The 17,265-nt window shown below is 52.2% G+C and overlaps 5 protein-coding genes across 5 annotated transcripts; 3 read left to right on the forward strand and 2 right to left on the reverse strand.

Moving 5' to 3' along the window:
- Window positions 1-1,447: 1,447 nt before the first annotated feature.
- ALTATR162_LOCUS4730 (uncharacterized protein) lies at window positions 1,448-3,065 on the forward strand (the record flags this gene model as incomplete). The annotated part of the gene is made up of 5 exons (XM_043312345.1): window positions 1,448-1,837; window positions 1,890-2,667; window positions 2,721-2,854; window positions 2,938-2,965; window positions 3,022-3,065. 5 exons carry the CDS (start codon window positions 1,448-1,450, stop codon window positions 3,063-3,065), a joined length of 1,374 nt encoding a protein of 457 aa, XP_043168280.1.
- A 148-nt stretch (window positions 3,066-3,213) lies between these two features.
- ALTATR162_LOCUS4731 (uncharacterized protein) lies at window positions 3,214-3,831 on the reverse strand (the record flags this gene model as incomplete). The annotated part of the gene is made up of 2 exons (XM_043312346.1): window positions 3,214-3,382; window positions 3,428-3,831. 2 exons carry the CDS (start codon window positions 3,829-3,831, stop codon window positions 3,214-3,216), a joined length of 573 nt encoding a protein of 190 aa, XP_043168281.1.
- A 298-nt stretch (window positions 3,832-4,129) lies between these two features.
- Window positions 4,130-7,396, forward strand: ALTATR162_LOCUS4732 (uncharacterized protein; the record flags this gene model as incomplete). Its single annotated transcript, XM_043312347.1, has 6 exons — window positions 4,130-4,213; window positions 4,295-4,425; window positions 4,497-5,283; window positions 5,334-5,893; window positions 6,719-6,971; window positions 7,034-7,396. 6 exons carry the CDS (start codon window positions 4,130-4,132, stop codon window positions 7,394-7,396), a joined length of 2,178 nt encoding a protein of 725 aa, XP_043168282.1.
- A 2,029-nt stretch (window positions 7,397-9,425) lies between these two features.
- Window positions 9,426-10,857, reverse strand: ALTATR162_LOCUS4733 (uncharacterized protein; the record flags this gene model as incomplete). Its single annotated transcript, XM_043312348.1, has 3 exons — window positions 9,426-10,233; window positions 10,288-10,668; window positions 10,817-10,857. 3 exons carry the CDS (start codon window positions 10,855-10,857, stop codon window positions 9,426-9,428), a joined length of 1,230 nt encoding a protein of 409 aa, XP_043168283.1.
- Window positions 10,858-12,838: 1,981 nt separating this feature from the next.
- Window positions 12,839-15,752, forward strand: ALTATR162_LOCUS4734 (uncharacterized protein; the record flags this gene model as incomplete). Its single annotated transcript, XM_043312349.1, has 3 exons — window positions 12,839-13,210; window positions 13,263-14,282; window positions 14,337-15,752. 3 exons carry the CDS (start codon window positions 12,839-12,841, stop codon window positions 15,750-15,752), a joined length of 2,808 nt encoding a protein of 935 aa, XP_043168284.1.
- Window positions 15,753-17,265: the final 1,513 nt, after the last annotated feature.

The following is a 17,265-nucleotide window of genomic DNA, read 5'->3' on the forward strand; positions in this document are numbered from 1 at the left end:
AGAGCTAGGGAGATGCCGATCTATTGTCTGATTTCACGAGGCACGGTGACAAAAGTAAGGGGGGATGACCTCACAGCACTTGCAGACAAACGAAATCTTCAACACCAGTCGGCAGGAACGAAGCCGAAGTCTGGAAAGCGTGCATACAACTAGCTAGGCTGCATCTTTGAAGCTTCTAGACAGTCGAACAAACGGCACGCGAGAAATCATACTCTGTAGCTTCGCTGACGCCGTGTCACAAACGACGGGCTGGAGTAGCACGGGCAGCAGTGCTCTCGCCTCGTATTCGCGGCGTCCGCGGGGCAGTCTAGACTTGTTCCTTCGGTGAAGCTCTCTCTCTCTTCTCGACTGAGGCTGTTCGAGGTGGTGGCACCAGCTTGATGCAGTTGGTTCACGACAACGGCATAGGTGGCGACTCAACATGACGTACACTGAGGTACTTGTGTTTCGCAGTGTACGGCTAGTATCTCGGAGTACCGGCGGCATGCATGGTAAAAGCAACATGCGTCTATTACTGCATTGGTATGTCATAATGGAGATCAGAGCGGCATGACGACAGGGAGGGGGGTCTGGTCGCGGGCGGCTCCACTGTTGATCAACTTAGCGTACCAAAACAATGGCGATCGTGTTAGCATGCCCCCCTAGTCGCAGCCAGGCCACCGGGACTTCTGAGACACCTGGAGATGGACACTGATTATGATGGGAATTGATGGCGTCTGTGATGAGAAAAAACGCATATGTGGTTTCTGAGATGTGCTGAAGTTGGCCCCAAGGTACTGCACGGACCTGCTGTCACCAAACGGCAGGAGCACTACCCTAGCGCCGATCCCTCTGACCACTGAGATGTCGGGACGTTCCTCCCCGAATTGGTCCAGCACTTGGACATTTTAAGAACCTCACCCAGAGTGTTGCGACGCTTTGAATCCTTTGTGATGGCCAATTCCTGTTTGGACGCGCAGCATGACTACATCATGGCAACTAGGCTGCGGTAGGCGTGGAACGACAGCACTGGGCGCATCATAGTGCCAGTTTGCATTGTCAAGCGTACCAGCATGGAGCGCCATGTTAAGCGCTACCTACCGAACTAAGGTCCCTGACGTATATCAGCTGTTTGTGGCGCGCTCCCCGCCAACCAATCGAGGCTGCTGGGAGCATCGATCGAGACCCGGACAGCTTCAATCCACTGTTGCTGCCCCACGATGATGGCTTCCGACCCTGTGAACAAGGAACGCAGTCAGCGACTGCCGCTTTTACCTGGAACACACTCGATCATTACGTCGTCGTGCGTTTGTCCCACTAGCGTTCTCTCTGTATAAGAAGGCACTGTAGCAGCGCCTTGGAGTATCATCATCATCATCATCACACTCATCACATCTCACCAATAACCAATCCACCACCCACACACCAAAACCACCACCTAACCAACAGCAACCACAAAACAATCAAAATGGACAAGGCCAAGGCAGCTATCACCGACTTCATGGGCCGCTCCGGTCACCACGACACCACTGTCCACGAGGCAGTTGCCCCCGCTGTTCAGCACGAGGTCATCAAGCCTCACGTACACGAGGAGGTCAACACTGCCATTGACAAGGAGGTTCACCAGGATCACTACCACCGCACTGTTCAGCCCATCCAGGACCGTGAGGTTCTCCCAGAGCAACACACTGCTAAGCTCGGTGCTGTTCAGCACCGCGAGTTTGACCACCGCGATGCCGATGCGACTAAGAGGGCTCTGATCGACGACCAAGCTCGCTTTGCTGACGAGCGCCGCATTGAGGACACCACCCACAGCCAGAGTGTTGCTCCCACCGTAGGCGGAGAGCACGTCCACCACGTAAGTTTGAAAACAACACAACAACACCCCACCAAACACTGACGTCATCTAGCACATCCACGAGACTATCCAGCCCGTTGTCCAGAAGGAGACTATCCAGCCCAACGTCGTCCACACCACTGTCCCCATCCATGAGGTTCACCATAACAAGGCTACTCACCATGAGACCACCGCTCTCCCCGCTATGACCATGGAGCAGTTCAAGGCTAAGGGCGGTGCTCTTACTGGCCGTGAGGAGCGCTACGACGAGTTCGAGGGTGTTCCCAAGAACATCGGCGGTGCTGGTGGTATCGGAGCTGCCGCAGGTCTCACCCATAAGACTGTTGGCTCCCACGGCCACGAGCACGCCCGCCACGGCGACTACGATGCTACCCCCAACCACCACAGCGATGCTGGTCTGAGGCAGGGTGGTCTTACCCACAACTCCACTTCCACTGGTACCCACAACCCTCTTGACCGCAACAACGACGGCAAGGTCAGCGCCAAGGACTTGACCGGCAGCCACTCAAACACTACCTCTACCGGTACCCACAACCCTCTTGACCGCAACAACGACGGCAAGGTCAGCGCCAAGGACTTGACCGGCAGCCACTCAAACACTACCTCTACCGGTACCCACAACCCTCTTGACCGCAACAACGACGGCAAGGTTGGTGCCGGAGACCTGACCGGTAGCCACTCAAACACCTCCCACACTGACCGTGGTATGGCTGGCCAGGGCAACCTGACCGGCTCTTCCACTCAGGGAGGAGTTGTTGGCAGCGGTGTTGGTGACCGCAACCACGATGGCAAGATCGACAGCCACGATCTCAAGGACCCCGCCCGCAGCGGTAAGTGCTTTTCCACCCTGCAAACAAGTTACATGCATACTGATATGGCACAGGCAACCACGGTGCTACAGGTACGAAAGATTCCAGCGGCCATGTGGTCGGCGGTACTGACAAGGGCCATATGGAGCACCGTCCAAATGAGGATGGAAGCTTGCCCAAGGCCCTTACCGAAGACCGCTCCAGAGCCGTTCCCCACTCCCAAGCATCAGAAGCGGAAGCGCAAAAACTACAAAATGAACATGAGGCCAACACTGAATAGGTCAACGCAAGCCTTCATTGATGGACAAGCTCAACCCTAGTAAGTATCATCATCTCATTACCATTATCTCGATTGTTCTCTGACCACTTCCACAGAGGTTGATGCCGACGGTGACGGCAAGGCTGGATTCATGAAATAAGTGCATTCTGCACCACGCGCGATCACGATGACTGCAAGCGAGATACCAAGGACAGCTTCCTATGACATTGTATAATTAGCCTAGTAATGAAGTAATCACTACAATCTTCCAAAACCTGTTCTTTACTCATGTGTGATGCTTTGTGACATCAAAGTACCCGTTCACCTATAGGTCGCCATTGATCAACTGGCTTATCGGTGGGTACTAGTACCACTCTGCCGCCACACCAGCCCCCCAGTTTCCCTTCACCTTCAAGGTTGATGTCAAGCATGTCCACTGATGCTAGTCCTGTCGCATCAACTTGTGGACAGTCGTGGCTGCATCAGTCAGCATTAGCAAGTGTCGAAGCTAGATAAACATACTACAACAAACTCAGATGGGGCATGTATTGCTCTTCTGTCCAAGCCCTCAACTTAGTCTCTTCCTCAAATCCATTGACATGTTTTCGACACTGGTGAGCTAGTTGCTTGATCCCCTCAGCTTTCTCGCACTTGATGTACAACTTCCGAAAGAAGACATCTTCACTACCTAGACGCTCGAATCTGACCTGTACACCATTTCCAGATGGCAGGTCGAGTGATTCAAGCCAAGCCTGAGGATCCGAGCCATACTTCGATGGATAGATTTCTGAAGTCAGAGTGACGTGGGGAAGGAAGCGGTGGAACTCCGAGTGGAACTGTTCCGATATTCCGTCGATAACATGCGGGATGACCTCGTTCAAAGGATGATCTACTGGTGGAAGCAGCCAAAGAGACGAGCCTGGCATCTTCAGGTATTTGCTAAGATATCAAGAACCGGAGGAGATGCAATGTCAAGTCAAGCTTCCAATGCCCTCGTAATGCCCCGCACGGTGGTTGGCCACTAACGCCACGTGGCTAGTGCCGGGTAAGTATCAGCCACACCCTGACGTCTGCAGCTGACTTGCATGTGAAAGTCCGCATCAAGTCCGACAAGCGTTCCCACATGCTCAATGGCACTACCTCTCCGCAGACGCGACGAATGAACATGCGACTTCTGATACCGCGGCACTGTCGGCCGATCACTATCCGAAATAGCTTTACGCCATGAATGAAGCGCTGAGCGTCGTGTCGGGGGCGCTATGGAGCTTCGTGCTGTGCTTCTTCGACGTGGCTTTCTTTTGGCAACGAGTGCGTCAGCTTCCCTCTGCTACTGAATGGCCATTCTGGGTCAATTGATGCATCTTCGGATAGAATGCTGATATGTTGAAGAAACTATACGCGTGGTGGGTACAGAAGAGCCAGAGAGATCTGCTGCTGGAAGCTATCAGCGATGCGCGGCTGTTTGAGGAATGGGAGGCTGCTGCGTACAAACTCGATGAGGTGCTCGACTACGACATGTGGTAAGCAGATCTTCCATCCCATTCCGAACGGAACCGCCCATACCGAACGACTGCTGACAATGGCTGCGTAGGCGACAGACCGCCATAAGCAAAGACTACGACCATCGCCTTATCCATCAGCGTCTTTCCGCCATCTACGAAGCTCAGGAAGACAACGACATACTTGGGCTCATCAACCTACTTCGCAGCGGTCTCGTTCGCAACCTCGGGAACATAACAGCGTCGAACTTGTACAATCGCGCATACGCAGGCACAAAACTGTTGATCGAAGACTATGTCACCCAAGTCGCATACGCCATCGAGAACCTCACCCAATACCCTACGTCGAGAAACTCGGATACCGGCTTGACGAACCAGGCGAAGCTGGATGTTCTCCATGATACAAGGCAGGCGTTTGGTAGATCTGTGCTGGTGCTGCAAGGCGGGCAGGTCTTCGGGATGTGCCATCTTGGTGTTGTAAAAGCGCTCCATCTACGTGGGCTGCTACCTAGGATCATAGCTGGGACTGCTACCGGTGCTCTGATAGCGGCGCTGGTGGGTGTGCACACCGAAGACGAGCTATTGGAGTTTCTCACAGGCAGAACTATCGACTTGACAGCCTTCACGAACCGACCATATAGGAAGGGCACAGGAGGAACCGCATGGATAGGCACACTGATACGTCGGGCTAAGCGATGGTTTGAAGAAGGGCACTTCCTAGACGTTGGTGTCTTAGAGGATGTTCTGAGAGCAAACGTGGGAGACTTGACATTTGAAGAAGCATATACGAGGACGAAAAGGGTGCTGAATATCACCGTCACGACAACTAGTGGTGGAGGTATACCAAACCTTCTGAATTACCTCACAGCTCCTAATGTTGTAAGTACTCGGTCGTCTCTCCGTGTCAAAGCAGCTGTTAACATTCTCAGCTCATCTGGTCTGCAGCCCTCGCTTCCAACGCCACAGCCTCCTCTACCCTCTACCATTCCGTAACAATGATGTGCAAAGACGAAGAAGGCAACATCGTCCCCTGGTCTCCAGCTTCGAAAACCACCTTTCGCCCCTACACACACGCTTCGTATCGAGAACGCGAGTCTCCTCTCCATCGTATCGGTGAACTCTTCAACGTAAACCACTTCATCGTCTCACAAGCCCGACCCTACCTTGCACCTTTCCTGCGCTCAGACTCACACCACCCCAACCCCAAACAAGACGGTCGCTGGCGACTAAGCATGCCCATACTGCGTCTCGTAGTTCTAGAGATCCAGCATAGACTACAACAACTCGACGAGCTGGGTTTGCTGCCCCTCTCTATCCGTCGTTTCCTCTTGGACGAAAACATCCCAGGACCAAGTCTTACGCTAGTGCCCGAACTCACACCAAGCGACTTTTTCAAGCTGCTTGAAAACCCTACTAAAGAGGCAATTGACTACTGGATACTAAAGGGGGAACGGAGTGTTTGGCCGGCGGTTACGGCGCTCAAGATCAGGTGTGCGATTGAAGTGGAGCTGGATAGGGGATACCAGCTTGTTCGGAGGAGGAAGCCTTTTGATCCTGTTCCGCCTGGTGGGGGCTTGAAGAAGAGTGGGAGTAAAGGGGAGGTGCATACTGCATATAGTTTCGAGGATGGTAGTAGGGAAAGAGAAAAGAGACATAGAGCGAGGGCTGCGAGTTTTGGAGGGAACGGTTACTCTTGAGCATGTAGTTCCATCCAAGTTTTCCTTCCTTCTTCGTTGCTCTTCTGTTGTACGCAAAAATGACTGAAGTAGTTTTACCGACAAGTTCGAGTTTTATAAATTGTATCTAGAACTTAGAATCCACCCTGAAGACATTCCCTACGTCAAATTTTATGGTTAGTTGATGCAAAATGCAGCGTATACCATTAGAACACCCTTAGGCTTAGGTACAGCCCAGAAACCGAGCTTCTCTGTATGGAAGCGTCGTAAATTGGCCTTACCTACCTGGATATAGTGTCATGCCTTGTATGAGGCATGTTTTCCGCTCTCAGCCTTACCCGTGGAACCGCCCTGCAGCAAACTTCCGCTTTAGCACGTCATTAACGCTAAAAGAATTCAATGTTTCTCAACAGTGCAGAGATCGCGTTTGAAGTACTAGTCGCCCATCCATCCGTCAATTGACGCCTTTAAAACACCTTTACTCTAAAGCAAACTTCAATTCCCTTCATATTACTTCCTTACTTTCCCCATTAACCTTAAACCTCCATCACAGCTTCCACAATGGCAACGTGAGCCCCACCATCCTACCCCGCCATGACCGCGCAACACTAAGAACACGAACTGACAATCTTGAACAGCAACATCACATGGCACCCATCGCTCTCGCGCGACGAGCGCAACTCATTCCGCAAGCAGAAGGGCTTCACAATCTGGTTTACCGGTCTCTCTGCGTCAGGCAAGTCGACCATTGCGACAGCACTTGAGCAGCATCTGCTACACCTCGGCTTCGCGGCATACCGTCTTGATGGCGACAACGTGCGATTTGGGTTGAACAAGGACCTCGGATTCTCGGAGAAGGACCGAAATGAGAACATTCGAAGGATTGCAGAGGTATGTTGTTCTGCGCAAGTTGCGACCGCACAAAAGTCCACCAGCTAACAATTCTGTTACAGGTCGCGAAGCTCTTCGCTGACTCGTCCACAATCGCCATTACATCCTTCATCTCTCCCTTCAAAGCCGACCGCAAGCAAGCTCGCGACCTGCACACCGTAACCACAGGCAAAGACTCCCCATTGGCTTTCGTCGAGGTCTTTGTCGACCTGCCACTCGAAGTCGCCGAGGCGCGCGACCCCAAGGGTCTGTACAAGTTGGCAAGGGAGGGCAAGATTCCCGAATTCACCGGCATCAGCTCGCCGTACGAGGCGCCTGAGGACGCGGAGATTCACATCAGGAGCGACCAGAAGAGTGTTGAGGACAGCGTTAAGGAGATCGTCGAGTACTTGCAGAGCAAGGGCTTGCTGGAGTTGCAAAAGTAACTCTCTAAATGAAGGGTATCAAGGTTTAAAGCGCTCGAGGATCACCAAAGTTCTGTCGCTGGCTGGATTGAATAAAGAATCGAACAACATTGGCCAGGTCCTTTGTCGATGCACAAGGGATCATCAAATCTTATAAGACTTCTGCAAACTATCACGTCTCTCCACACCTATCAGGGTTGTTACACAACTAACGCTCAGGTGCCATTCAAAATCTACACCAAGAGAATGACCGTGCGATAGTCTCTCTTACCGGGGCTGATAATCATACGCAGCTGTTCCACTAGCCGCAGTACGCGTGCATACTGTCGTCGCATCAAACTTTACAGATATGTTCACATACAGGGTTTTTAACAGGAGACATGAGAAGACGAGTTATTATGTTCGCTCCAATTACTGCATCAGGTTGTACAGACAGGTCTGGGGTTTGCGAGTCAAGAAAGGGATTTCTAATAGTTCGTACGGCACAATTGCAGCCAATGCTAACGATCCTACTGGCATTCTATGCCGCGATGGCAAACCTACTTGATCCTTACATCGAGCAAGAAGACCCGAAGGGCTGGTTCTGGGACCAAATAGCTTGATTCACATGCTATTGATTCTGAGACTCAGTATAGCCGTATTGGAGAGTGTTGTGCGTTACCTGGGTGTCATTGAAACCAACACCAATGGACACTCTCGAAGTCAATTGCTGAGAACCTCACGCCCAGCAATCACCAAATGAGCATACCCAACGATTGCGCAATGCGCGGAGCATCATCTCCGACGGGTCCGACGCACACATAGCAGTCCTTCTCCTCGTCCTTAGCCCTACAGGGCAGACCCAGAAGCCAACGGCTATCGCAGACATCAACCCGTGACTGCGTCAACAAGGCCGCATAATCTCGGGAATTCAATCCTCAAGATAACGCCATAGCAACTAAATTTACTCCGCGCACGGTGGGACATCGGCATACTCTCGCCCAATGCTGGCCCCTCGCAATCGAACACGAAAAGTCGAAAAAATCCCACAAAATCTCATCTCCGCCATCAAACCGTCCCTAGGTGGAGTCATTTGGCAACCCATTGGTACCGGTATTTGAAAGCGACATTTTGAGCGAATAGTCCCCACATAACGCTATATGTGAAATGGAGCTAAGATCTCAATGATGCCGCGTTGCGCCTCTCTTTAGCGACAATGATCCTCGATCCTAGTTTCAATGTCTTCAGCTCCGTGGGATGATATGTTACATTCTGGACCTTTCCCCATATTTTCGCGGAATTGGGGTGCGCGATGGGAATGGTATGTGAAAACCTTATTGAAGCTACGCGAGTACCTAGACCTGGCAGAGTCGTAATGAGGGGGGATGATGTGTCATTGTGGACTGGGGAACCTTGACCTTGTGATTGTTATTGTCGATATTGGTATCGGTATCGGTTGCAGTTGCAGTGCCGAAGCTGATTTTCGTGACGTTGACGTTGATGACTGAGGTCGCGTCGGCTGGGGAGTGGGGCGACTCTGGTCGCTGTAGGATATTGGTAAAGGGCGTCGCGGCTCGGCAGCGGGACGATGGAGACCGGTCTGCTGTACACGTGTTTGAACTAACCTGCATGATAGCAGGCTATGGTACGAAAGTCAGAAAAAGAAAAGTAAGGCTGCCAATGCAACTTGAAACGTTGGTACACCGTTGACGGCCGTGACGGGTGGCGTGTGGCTTATGCGTGCGTAGAAAAAGCAACAAAAGTCGGGCCGAAGCATGACGAGTTCAGAGAAAGCAAGCATACAAGCAGGGTACCGTTCCGGTTGGGGTAAAGAGGGAAAGAAGGACCCTGGTAACTGGTAGCTGGAAAGTGTATTGAATGCTTGGAAATGGGACAATGGTGCTGTTCGAAAAGGGAGAGCCCATGTGATTGTGATGACATGGGAGCAAAGCGCTTCTGTGACAAAAGGAAATACTCCGATTGCCTATCTACCTGCCCCATGTGATCCAATACCTCTATCTGCTCCCTGTAGTGGACTACTTTCTAGTAGCTGCGTTTCTCGGTCCGCAAATCACAACCTTCCGCCGAGATCCTGCTTGAGGACGTCTAGTATCTTCTTACTATCGACATCCTCGTCACCTGCTCCATCCTCCATTCGCGCAGTTCCACCACCCTCTTTCAGTCGTCGCAAGATCTCGGGATCAAGATCCTTCATCATCTCGTCGAACTCCTTCTGTTGCTCCCCCTCTAACATGGCATATTCTTCTTCTAACATGAACTCTTCAGGCAACTTCTCCATCTCAGCAGGGAACACATGAATGGTCGGAAATTCGAGGATAGTACGGCCGTGTAAGCTTTCACCCAGTGTGTGAGAAGAATCTAGAGGTATGAGGACGTGGCGATTTGTGCTCGTGTGTGGCTTTAGCAGAAAAATCCTATGTTGCCTATCGCCCATGGATTGGGTGCTTGGCCCATCATCGCGACTGTCTCGAGTACGCGGCTCTGCCACGTCCACTTGTCTTTTAGGGGCTCGTTCCTTTTGCTCTGTAGTAGGGGTTCCTCGTGCGGGGGAGCTTGGCTCTGGCTCCGCATTGTTGACCTCGAGCTCACAATCGACCTGGAGTCGCCGATCCGACAGGCCCTGATCCATCGAAGTGGGCGCAACGTCATCCTGCGGTTGTGGCGTAGATGTCGCTGGAGAACTTCCCCTATGAGGGGCTTCGCTGTTCAGCTTTCTTTTCTTACCTGTACCGTCTGTGCCATGTTGTACGAAGGGTTGTGCGTCTTTTATCTGCTGTGTAGAGGATGTCTCAGTAATCACACGTTTCTTGGTTTCATCAAACCATTCGACGGTCCATACTATGTTCCGCGAAGCCTTTCTGGACACGGGGATCAGCAGTGTTATGTGAGCGTACTAATGGCGGGAGGCTCACTTTGTAGCAGACATGTGCGACTTATTCTCCTTTTGCCTACTCATGCCTTTGGGTGCTTGGATGATCCTGACGCTAGCAGCGCTCTCGAGCTTACCATACGAGACGCCCGCTCGCTGGCGGCTCGATAGACCATCTGGAGGAGCGCTTCCAGCTGTGGCGCCAGCAACCCTCTCAGCTTTTTGGAGATTTCGTTCTATACCGGAAAGGAAATTGTAGTCGTGATCAATACCCTTTGGGGTTACCAGATCAGACTTTTTGACAAACTTTGTTGGGTCTCGCTGGCCTGAGCATTGCGCATTCTGTTGATGACGCTTGTAGCATGGGAGCGAGCATGTGCGTGCGCCACACCCAGGACATTTGTATTTGGACTTGTTGCTATGGCTAATTAAGATGTCAGCTTTCTCTGTCCAGTCTCAGCTTTGTTGCGCTGGCTAATCTCACAGGCAAGCAGCACAGTAATTAGGCCGATTACCGACGAATATCGTCCAAGTTATTACCCGTAGTAAGGAGGGAAATCAGCTAGACATACCATATACTGCATAGTTCATTGAGCAACATTGCATCTGTCATATCGCTCAAATAGTGGATACGAGTAACGCGATATCAGATCGCCAATACCTAGGCCGTCAGATCTGGCGCGCGACGGGGGCACGAAGGGAAATCACTTTCGCACCAAGGGTAGCGGGAAAGCCGTAGGCGTGAACAGGTGCAGGGAAGTTCTGGCGGTAGGTGCTGTTGATCGATACGACGCGTGTTCTGGCGTGTGAGACAATGATGGGTCGCGATGGAAAGTTTCGCACATAGGTCGTGATGTGGCTGAAGTCAGATATGGTCCCGACTAGAGATGCTACAATCGGCACCAGAATGCAGGTTTGCAGCAGTGGCAATCTTGCAGATCCACGCTATGGACAAATTCGCAACGTTTGGATCGCTGCTGCACGCAAGACTGCAGATGTTAGTAGCTATGAAAGTTTGTGTGGTTTGAATTAGCGTGACCCCAAAAACTCTGCTCACAGCTCTTCGTTTGTCTAGTGCAGATCTATCGCGACACTTTCCACTCGCTTGGTCACTGTACCCCTATGCGAAAATTCCCATAAACATCGAAATTTGCGGCTTATCCGTGGTCTCTCGACGAACCATAGTTGGAGCAGTCGCACGCCGCCAGCATACTCGCCAGGCTGTGGTCGACCGGGAACCCTTCCCTTACGTGCGTCGGAGTATTCTCCACGTCAAATTACGTCGAGGTCCACCGGGCGCAGATCAAACAAGACGACGACAGCGCCGATTTATGCGCTTGCGCTCGTCTACTGCTGTTGAGAGGCAATCGAGTCGTTCTCGTCGTGTCCGGCTGCAGCAGGTCTTGTCCTTGTTTGCGTGACCGAACCAGGGCGAAGCCGCCCGATTTGCCAGATAACATTACTGCCCGGTGTTTCAGCCTCAAGAATCGCAGCTCTTCTCCGCAAACCTCAGCGAACAACGAAGAGGGTCCACTACACGCGAGACTACTGTACGTGGCCACCACCTTTACCGGACTGTGGAGCCGATCAAGGACTCTGGTCGACAGCTCGACGGTGCATTTTAGACGTAACCCTCCTGCAGAAGAGCCCTCTCGCCTCCCACCTCCCACGCAAGATCAAACGTGCCTGGCGGGCCTGAAAGCGATCTTCATGTACCGCGTGCTGGGCAGCGACCGATAGCCACTAGGCGTCAGGGGTTAGGCTCGCCAATTTCTAAGCACTTCCATTCGCGGTCCGTCCGAGCTGCAAGTGCGGGAACTCTGCTCATGCATGCTGCTGCGAGGATGCACGCTGCAGACGTGCTCCTGGTGCACAAGGCTTGTGAATGATTCGAATCCATCCCAATGCGGTATTCAGCATAAGACCATTCCATACGGCGCTATTGCCACCGGCGGGGGTTCTCTGCTGAGGCCGCTGCACGCTCTCGCTGACTGAGTCGTGATACCACAGCTTCGGGTGCTTGACGTGGCTGCAGGAACCCTCGTCGCATGTGCAAAAAGAGAGACATCACAACAATGTACTTTGTGCTTTCCGACTCTTTGATTGCGGCCCTTGCTGCCGTCGCGCCGCTCGAGAAAGCTGAGCGAGCCGTTATTCAGGAAAAGCGCCCCTGACAGCGCCGTGCACCGTGCCCGGGGACGGACCCTGTAAAGGAACAGGGATATGCTTCTCATTTCCTCGAACCGAAACTTGTGAAAGCCACCTATGCTAGTCTTCGGGTCGTTCAACCCCCAGCATCCAGTCCGCGCGCTGCGGCAGAGCTCCCCAAAAGCCATGATTCCCCCTTGCTGCTACCCTCCTCTACTGCCCGCAGCAAGGTGACCTCGGAGCTCTCAATTGACGGAGTGCGTAAAAGTACTCACGGTCCGCTCTCTCTTGTTCTCGCGGGTTGCCTATCGGACTCCTTTACGTATCGCCTCATGTTTCTACAGTTATAGCTGTCATAATAATTACTGGATTCTTCCGCCTGCCGTTCCCTACAACCACACCCAAACGGCCAACTCGATAGGACCGACGTCGACGAACCCGCCAAAATGGCACCTTCTCTAAGTTTACGACCTCGTACTGGCGCCAGTGAGCGTCCTCCCACCAGAGACAATGCCGACCACAGCCTCATCATTCCGAGCCGGACTTCGTCGCTTCATTCGAGGATTACCCAGCCGCTTCCATCGACTCTGAATGTCAAGCAGGGCGCGAGGAGCCCAAAGACACTGACTCATGCCTACATGGTGTGTGGTGTTGGAAGGGAGCCATCGCAATGGGTGAAGGCGCCTGCACCATCTCAGGGCAAAATTGGGCATATGAAGGGTGCAGTGGGCACTTTTTGGCTTCCAGAGATTTTGGGAAGCAGCCCAAGACTTGAGCAAGATAATGAGATCGCGAGATCTCTGCATGCTGCGATGCGAGTATGTTGACACAATAATGCCATTGTCGTCACATTACTAACCCGTCCCGTAGGCATGCTTCCCTCACGATGTCGAGATCTGCACTGGCAGGAGTCAGCCTCACTGCGTACACCACTCATTTGTTCTGCAACAAGATTCTTCGCATACTCTTTACGGCATTGCGCTGCGCGTCTGGTCTCGCGCCGATGAGAAGAGGGCTGAGACTATCCGGGACCTCCGCAAACGAATTGAGCCCGACTTCTTCGACAACCCAGATGAGACATACTGGATCCCCTACTGCCTCAGCTTCCTCTCCCGATACCCCTTGTACAACCTTCTCGGTGACTACCTGCGCGGCATGTGGATTCACTGGAACAAGGCCACGAACCTATTCCACGCCGAAGAGGTGTCGCGCATTCTGAGCTTCCCCGCCCCTCGCCTGAACGACCTGGTTCGAATCGACATGAAGGACTACGCGCTGTGCTACCAGTTTCCATCCTCGCCTACTGGGTTCCAAAACTTCGCCATGTGGCCCCTCTTCACGTGTCTGTCAATTCCTAACATCGTTGGTGTGATAGAGGCTGCAGTGTCGCCCACACGACGAATCATCTTTACTAGTCATTACCCCGCTATGCTCACTATTGCAGCCGAGACTGTGCGCTTCTGCGTGAGGGTGTACGAGTGGAGCGGTCTGTATGTACCCGTCGTTCATGCGCGTCACGTCAAGGATCTGGTTCAGGAGCCGGGCCCATACATCCTGGGTGTAACGTCGGAATGCCGGTCGCTCTTCACTGCACCAACAGATGCTCTTGTTGTCGACTTGGACCGTAACTTCGTCCTAACCTCAAGCCCACCAACCGCCCTTACGGCGGGCCAAAGGACTAAGATGATTCAACGTCTGACTCAGGCTCTCAACGGCGAAGTGTCGCCCACCGGTGTTCCACAACATCTGCGATCAGCGTACGGTGGCGGCAAGCTTATCCCTGCTGGTCAAATCATCGTGATGCGTGGCGAGGTTGAGAGCATCCAGGACCCAGACTGGTGGACCCAGGATGCTGTTATGTCGGTTATGGACCACGTTTGCGAGAAATTGGTATGTACCCAGCCGCGCGTGTACTCGTCAGACCACATGCTAATATCACCTCAGGGTCGCAACACTGGAGTCAAGGCAATCTTCGGAGGCTCCGTCAAGAAGCCGCTGATGACCAAGGTGTCTATGCGCCACTTGAACGAGATTGTTCGCGAGCGCAACCAGTACTCGCGTGACGCGCAAGAAGCCTGGACAGACTTTATCAATCTCAAGCAGCGCTTGGATAGCGAGCTTGGTAAGGTTACGAAGCGTAACAACTTCTTGGTCGAAGAGCTCGAGAGCTGGAAGCAACAGTTCCTCAAGTTCCAGGCGTTCGCTGAACAACTCACCAAGGAGACCCAGGATCTCAAGGTCAAGATTGAGAACCACAAGCGCGAGAACCGCCGCCTTACCAGCCTCATTGATCAACAGAAGGATGATGCCGCAAGGCTCACTGTTCGTCTGTCTGGCACAGAGAAGCAACGCGATGATGCTCTGGAGGCGCTTGTACTGCAACAAGAGATCGCTGAGGAACTCGAGCGTGAGAGGAAGAAGAACAAGAAGGAGCTTGCTGCTCTACAACACACCAACGGTGCGATCATGCGCCAACGAGACGAGACGCAACGGGTTGTGCTTCACCTTCGCGCCCTTATCGAGGGCCAAACACATCACATGGAGCACATCGTCAAGTCGCTCAACCAAGATGACATGTCAAATTACATGGACGCTGGCTTTGAGGATGTACCTGAGGAGGATGAGGACGAGTTTGAGGATGCCGAGACACGTACCCAGACCCCGAGCCGTCGTTCCATCAAGGACAAGTCTGAGGTTGGTACCATCCGCGGCGTAGCCGGTGTTGAGAGCCGCCAGGAGTCAAGAGCAAGCACTGCGCAAGGCAAGCACCTCGATGGCGAGGACGTAACACCAGACATGGAGCAGCGCCTATACAACAACCCCGCACGCAACTCCAAGCGCTTCTCAAATCAGTCCATGGTCGACGTCGCCGACCGTGTCCTTCGCGACAAGACCGACGCGATTGCGTACATCATCCGCAACATCTCAGAGCAGTGCGCTGCGGCTGTAGAGGGCCTTCAGCTTGCTCAACGTGCCGACACAGAAGATGACAATCACAGCGATCGCCGCAGCAGCGTCGGCCAGCTGTCTTCAGCCGGAGGCCGCGCACAATCAACCATTGGCAGCGAGTATGGCGACGATGACAACATGCTTCGCCCCAACCGAGGCTCAAGCATTCCCCCAACGCCCGACCTAAGTCACAGGTCCAGCACATCCATGTCCATGGCCAGCGCCAGCACAACACCAGACCGTACAAGCCTACAGCACCGATCGCACGACATTCCTGTCGTACCAACACGCATCATTGAAGACGAAGATGATGTAGACGACAATGATGTCCACGCTGACATGATCCCTGTGTCCAAGTACGCGACGCCACTCCAGCGACCCAACACTGCTGTACGCCACAACCTCCGTTGAGCACGTTGTCGCCGTTGCTTGCCCCATTCTTCCTCTGTTTTGCTTTATCATTAGCGATCGAAACGAGATTAGCATTGATGCCCTTTTCCTTACCATGTCACCTACTCCTGGCGTTGAATGGCTACACTTAGGGACACTATTTTCTACTTTTGCACTTCATAACTCTCCTTGAGAACACTGTTGTCTGAGACGACCCCCTTCTACTTCGGGTCATTCCTTATGTTTAAACGAGAAGAGTTGTTGTTGTGGTCATACCCAAAGAAAGACGGATGCATGGAAGCAACTCCAGTAGGTGGGTATAAAGCCTGAAGACGAGTAGTGGAGAGAGAAACGCTTCTTGGAGGAACCCAAGGTGTTCTTTCTTCTATTGCGCTGGGCTGATGGGCAGATAGCTCTTGTGCATGTCTGCTTGTAATTTGTTGTGTTTTGTTAGGATAATACCACTTTCTCTTTTTGTTCTGAAATACAAAAGATCTACCTATATTGCGCCCTCTTTGCCATCAGTGAACTTTTTTGTCATGTGTCGCATATTTCAAGAAGAAGTTGGTGTTCTATAAGTTGTGTCCATCATAAGCATATGTCTTAAGGGTATACACTGTTATCCTTCTGTCAAGCTTCTTCCTACAGGGGGTAGTTGCCTGCGGGGGTTGCGTCGGTCCACATTTTCTATGTGAATATCAATGATGTCTTGTAGCGATGTCTTGTAGCGATGCGCACTCTTCGAGACTTTCAACCAGAGGACAGTGTATGTATACGCACATTCGTGCGAGAAATGTTACTGCAAGACCCGATATTGATGAGTAGCTCCCGTAAGGTCTAAGTGACAGTGGTTCCTAAACCTTTGTGTTTTGCTAGCACGAGAGAAGTGCTGTTTTGATTTGCGTATGTTCAAATTCGGCTGCAATGCGATTAGTTTAAAGGTGGATGTGAACGTGTTCATTATCAAAGCGGACTACAGGACACTTTCCTTCGCACCAAGCACAACATTTCAAACATTCCTCAGCTACATACTAAGTACCTCCACGACCTGCGCCGTACTTGCATGACTTATCAAATTCACAGTCATCACACCAATCCCATTACTCAAAAAAACTACTGCGACTACCACCACATAAGCTCGCTTTTATCCCACCCCAACCTGCACCAGAAATTCTTCAACTTTGCCCACTCACAACCAGTACCACGGCCAAACATGACTACCATCAACAACCGTTCCATTGCCCTGGGCAAGGACTTGACGAAGCTCTCTGGACCCGACGACTTCCCAGGCTGTAACAAGTTTTCCAGAGACATCGCGAACATCAATGGCTACACGGGCCAGTAGAAGAGAAACTCTAACACAGTCACGAAACCAACTGAGCCTAAATTTCTTGCATCTAAACCCATCGCCGACCCTCACCAGGCTTGACTATAGGATCGATACAGCTTGAATTGATTGGCTTGATTGATTAACAAATCACTATGGCCTAGCTTGGCTTAATTGGACTATATGTTTAGTACAGTTTGATTATTA

The sequence above is a fragment of the Alternaria atra genome (assembly GCF_907166805.1).
Source record: "Alternaria atra isolate CS162 genome assembly, contig: 23, whole genome shotgun sequence".
NCBI lineage: Eukaryota > Fungi > Ascomycota > Dothideomycetes > Pleosporales > Pleosporaceae > Alternaria > Alternaria atra.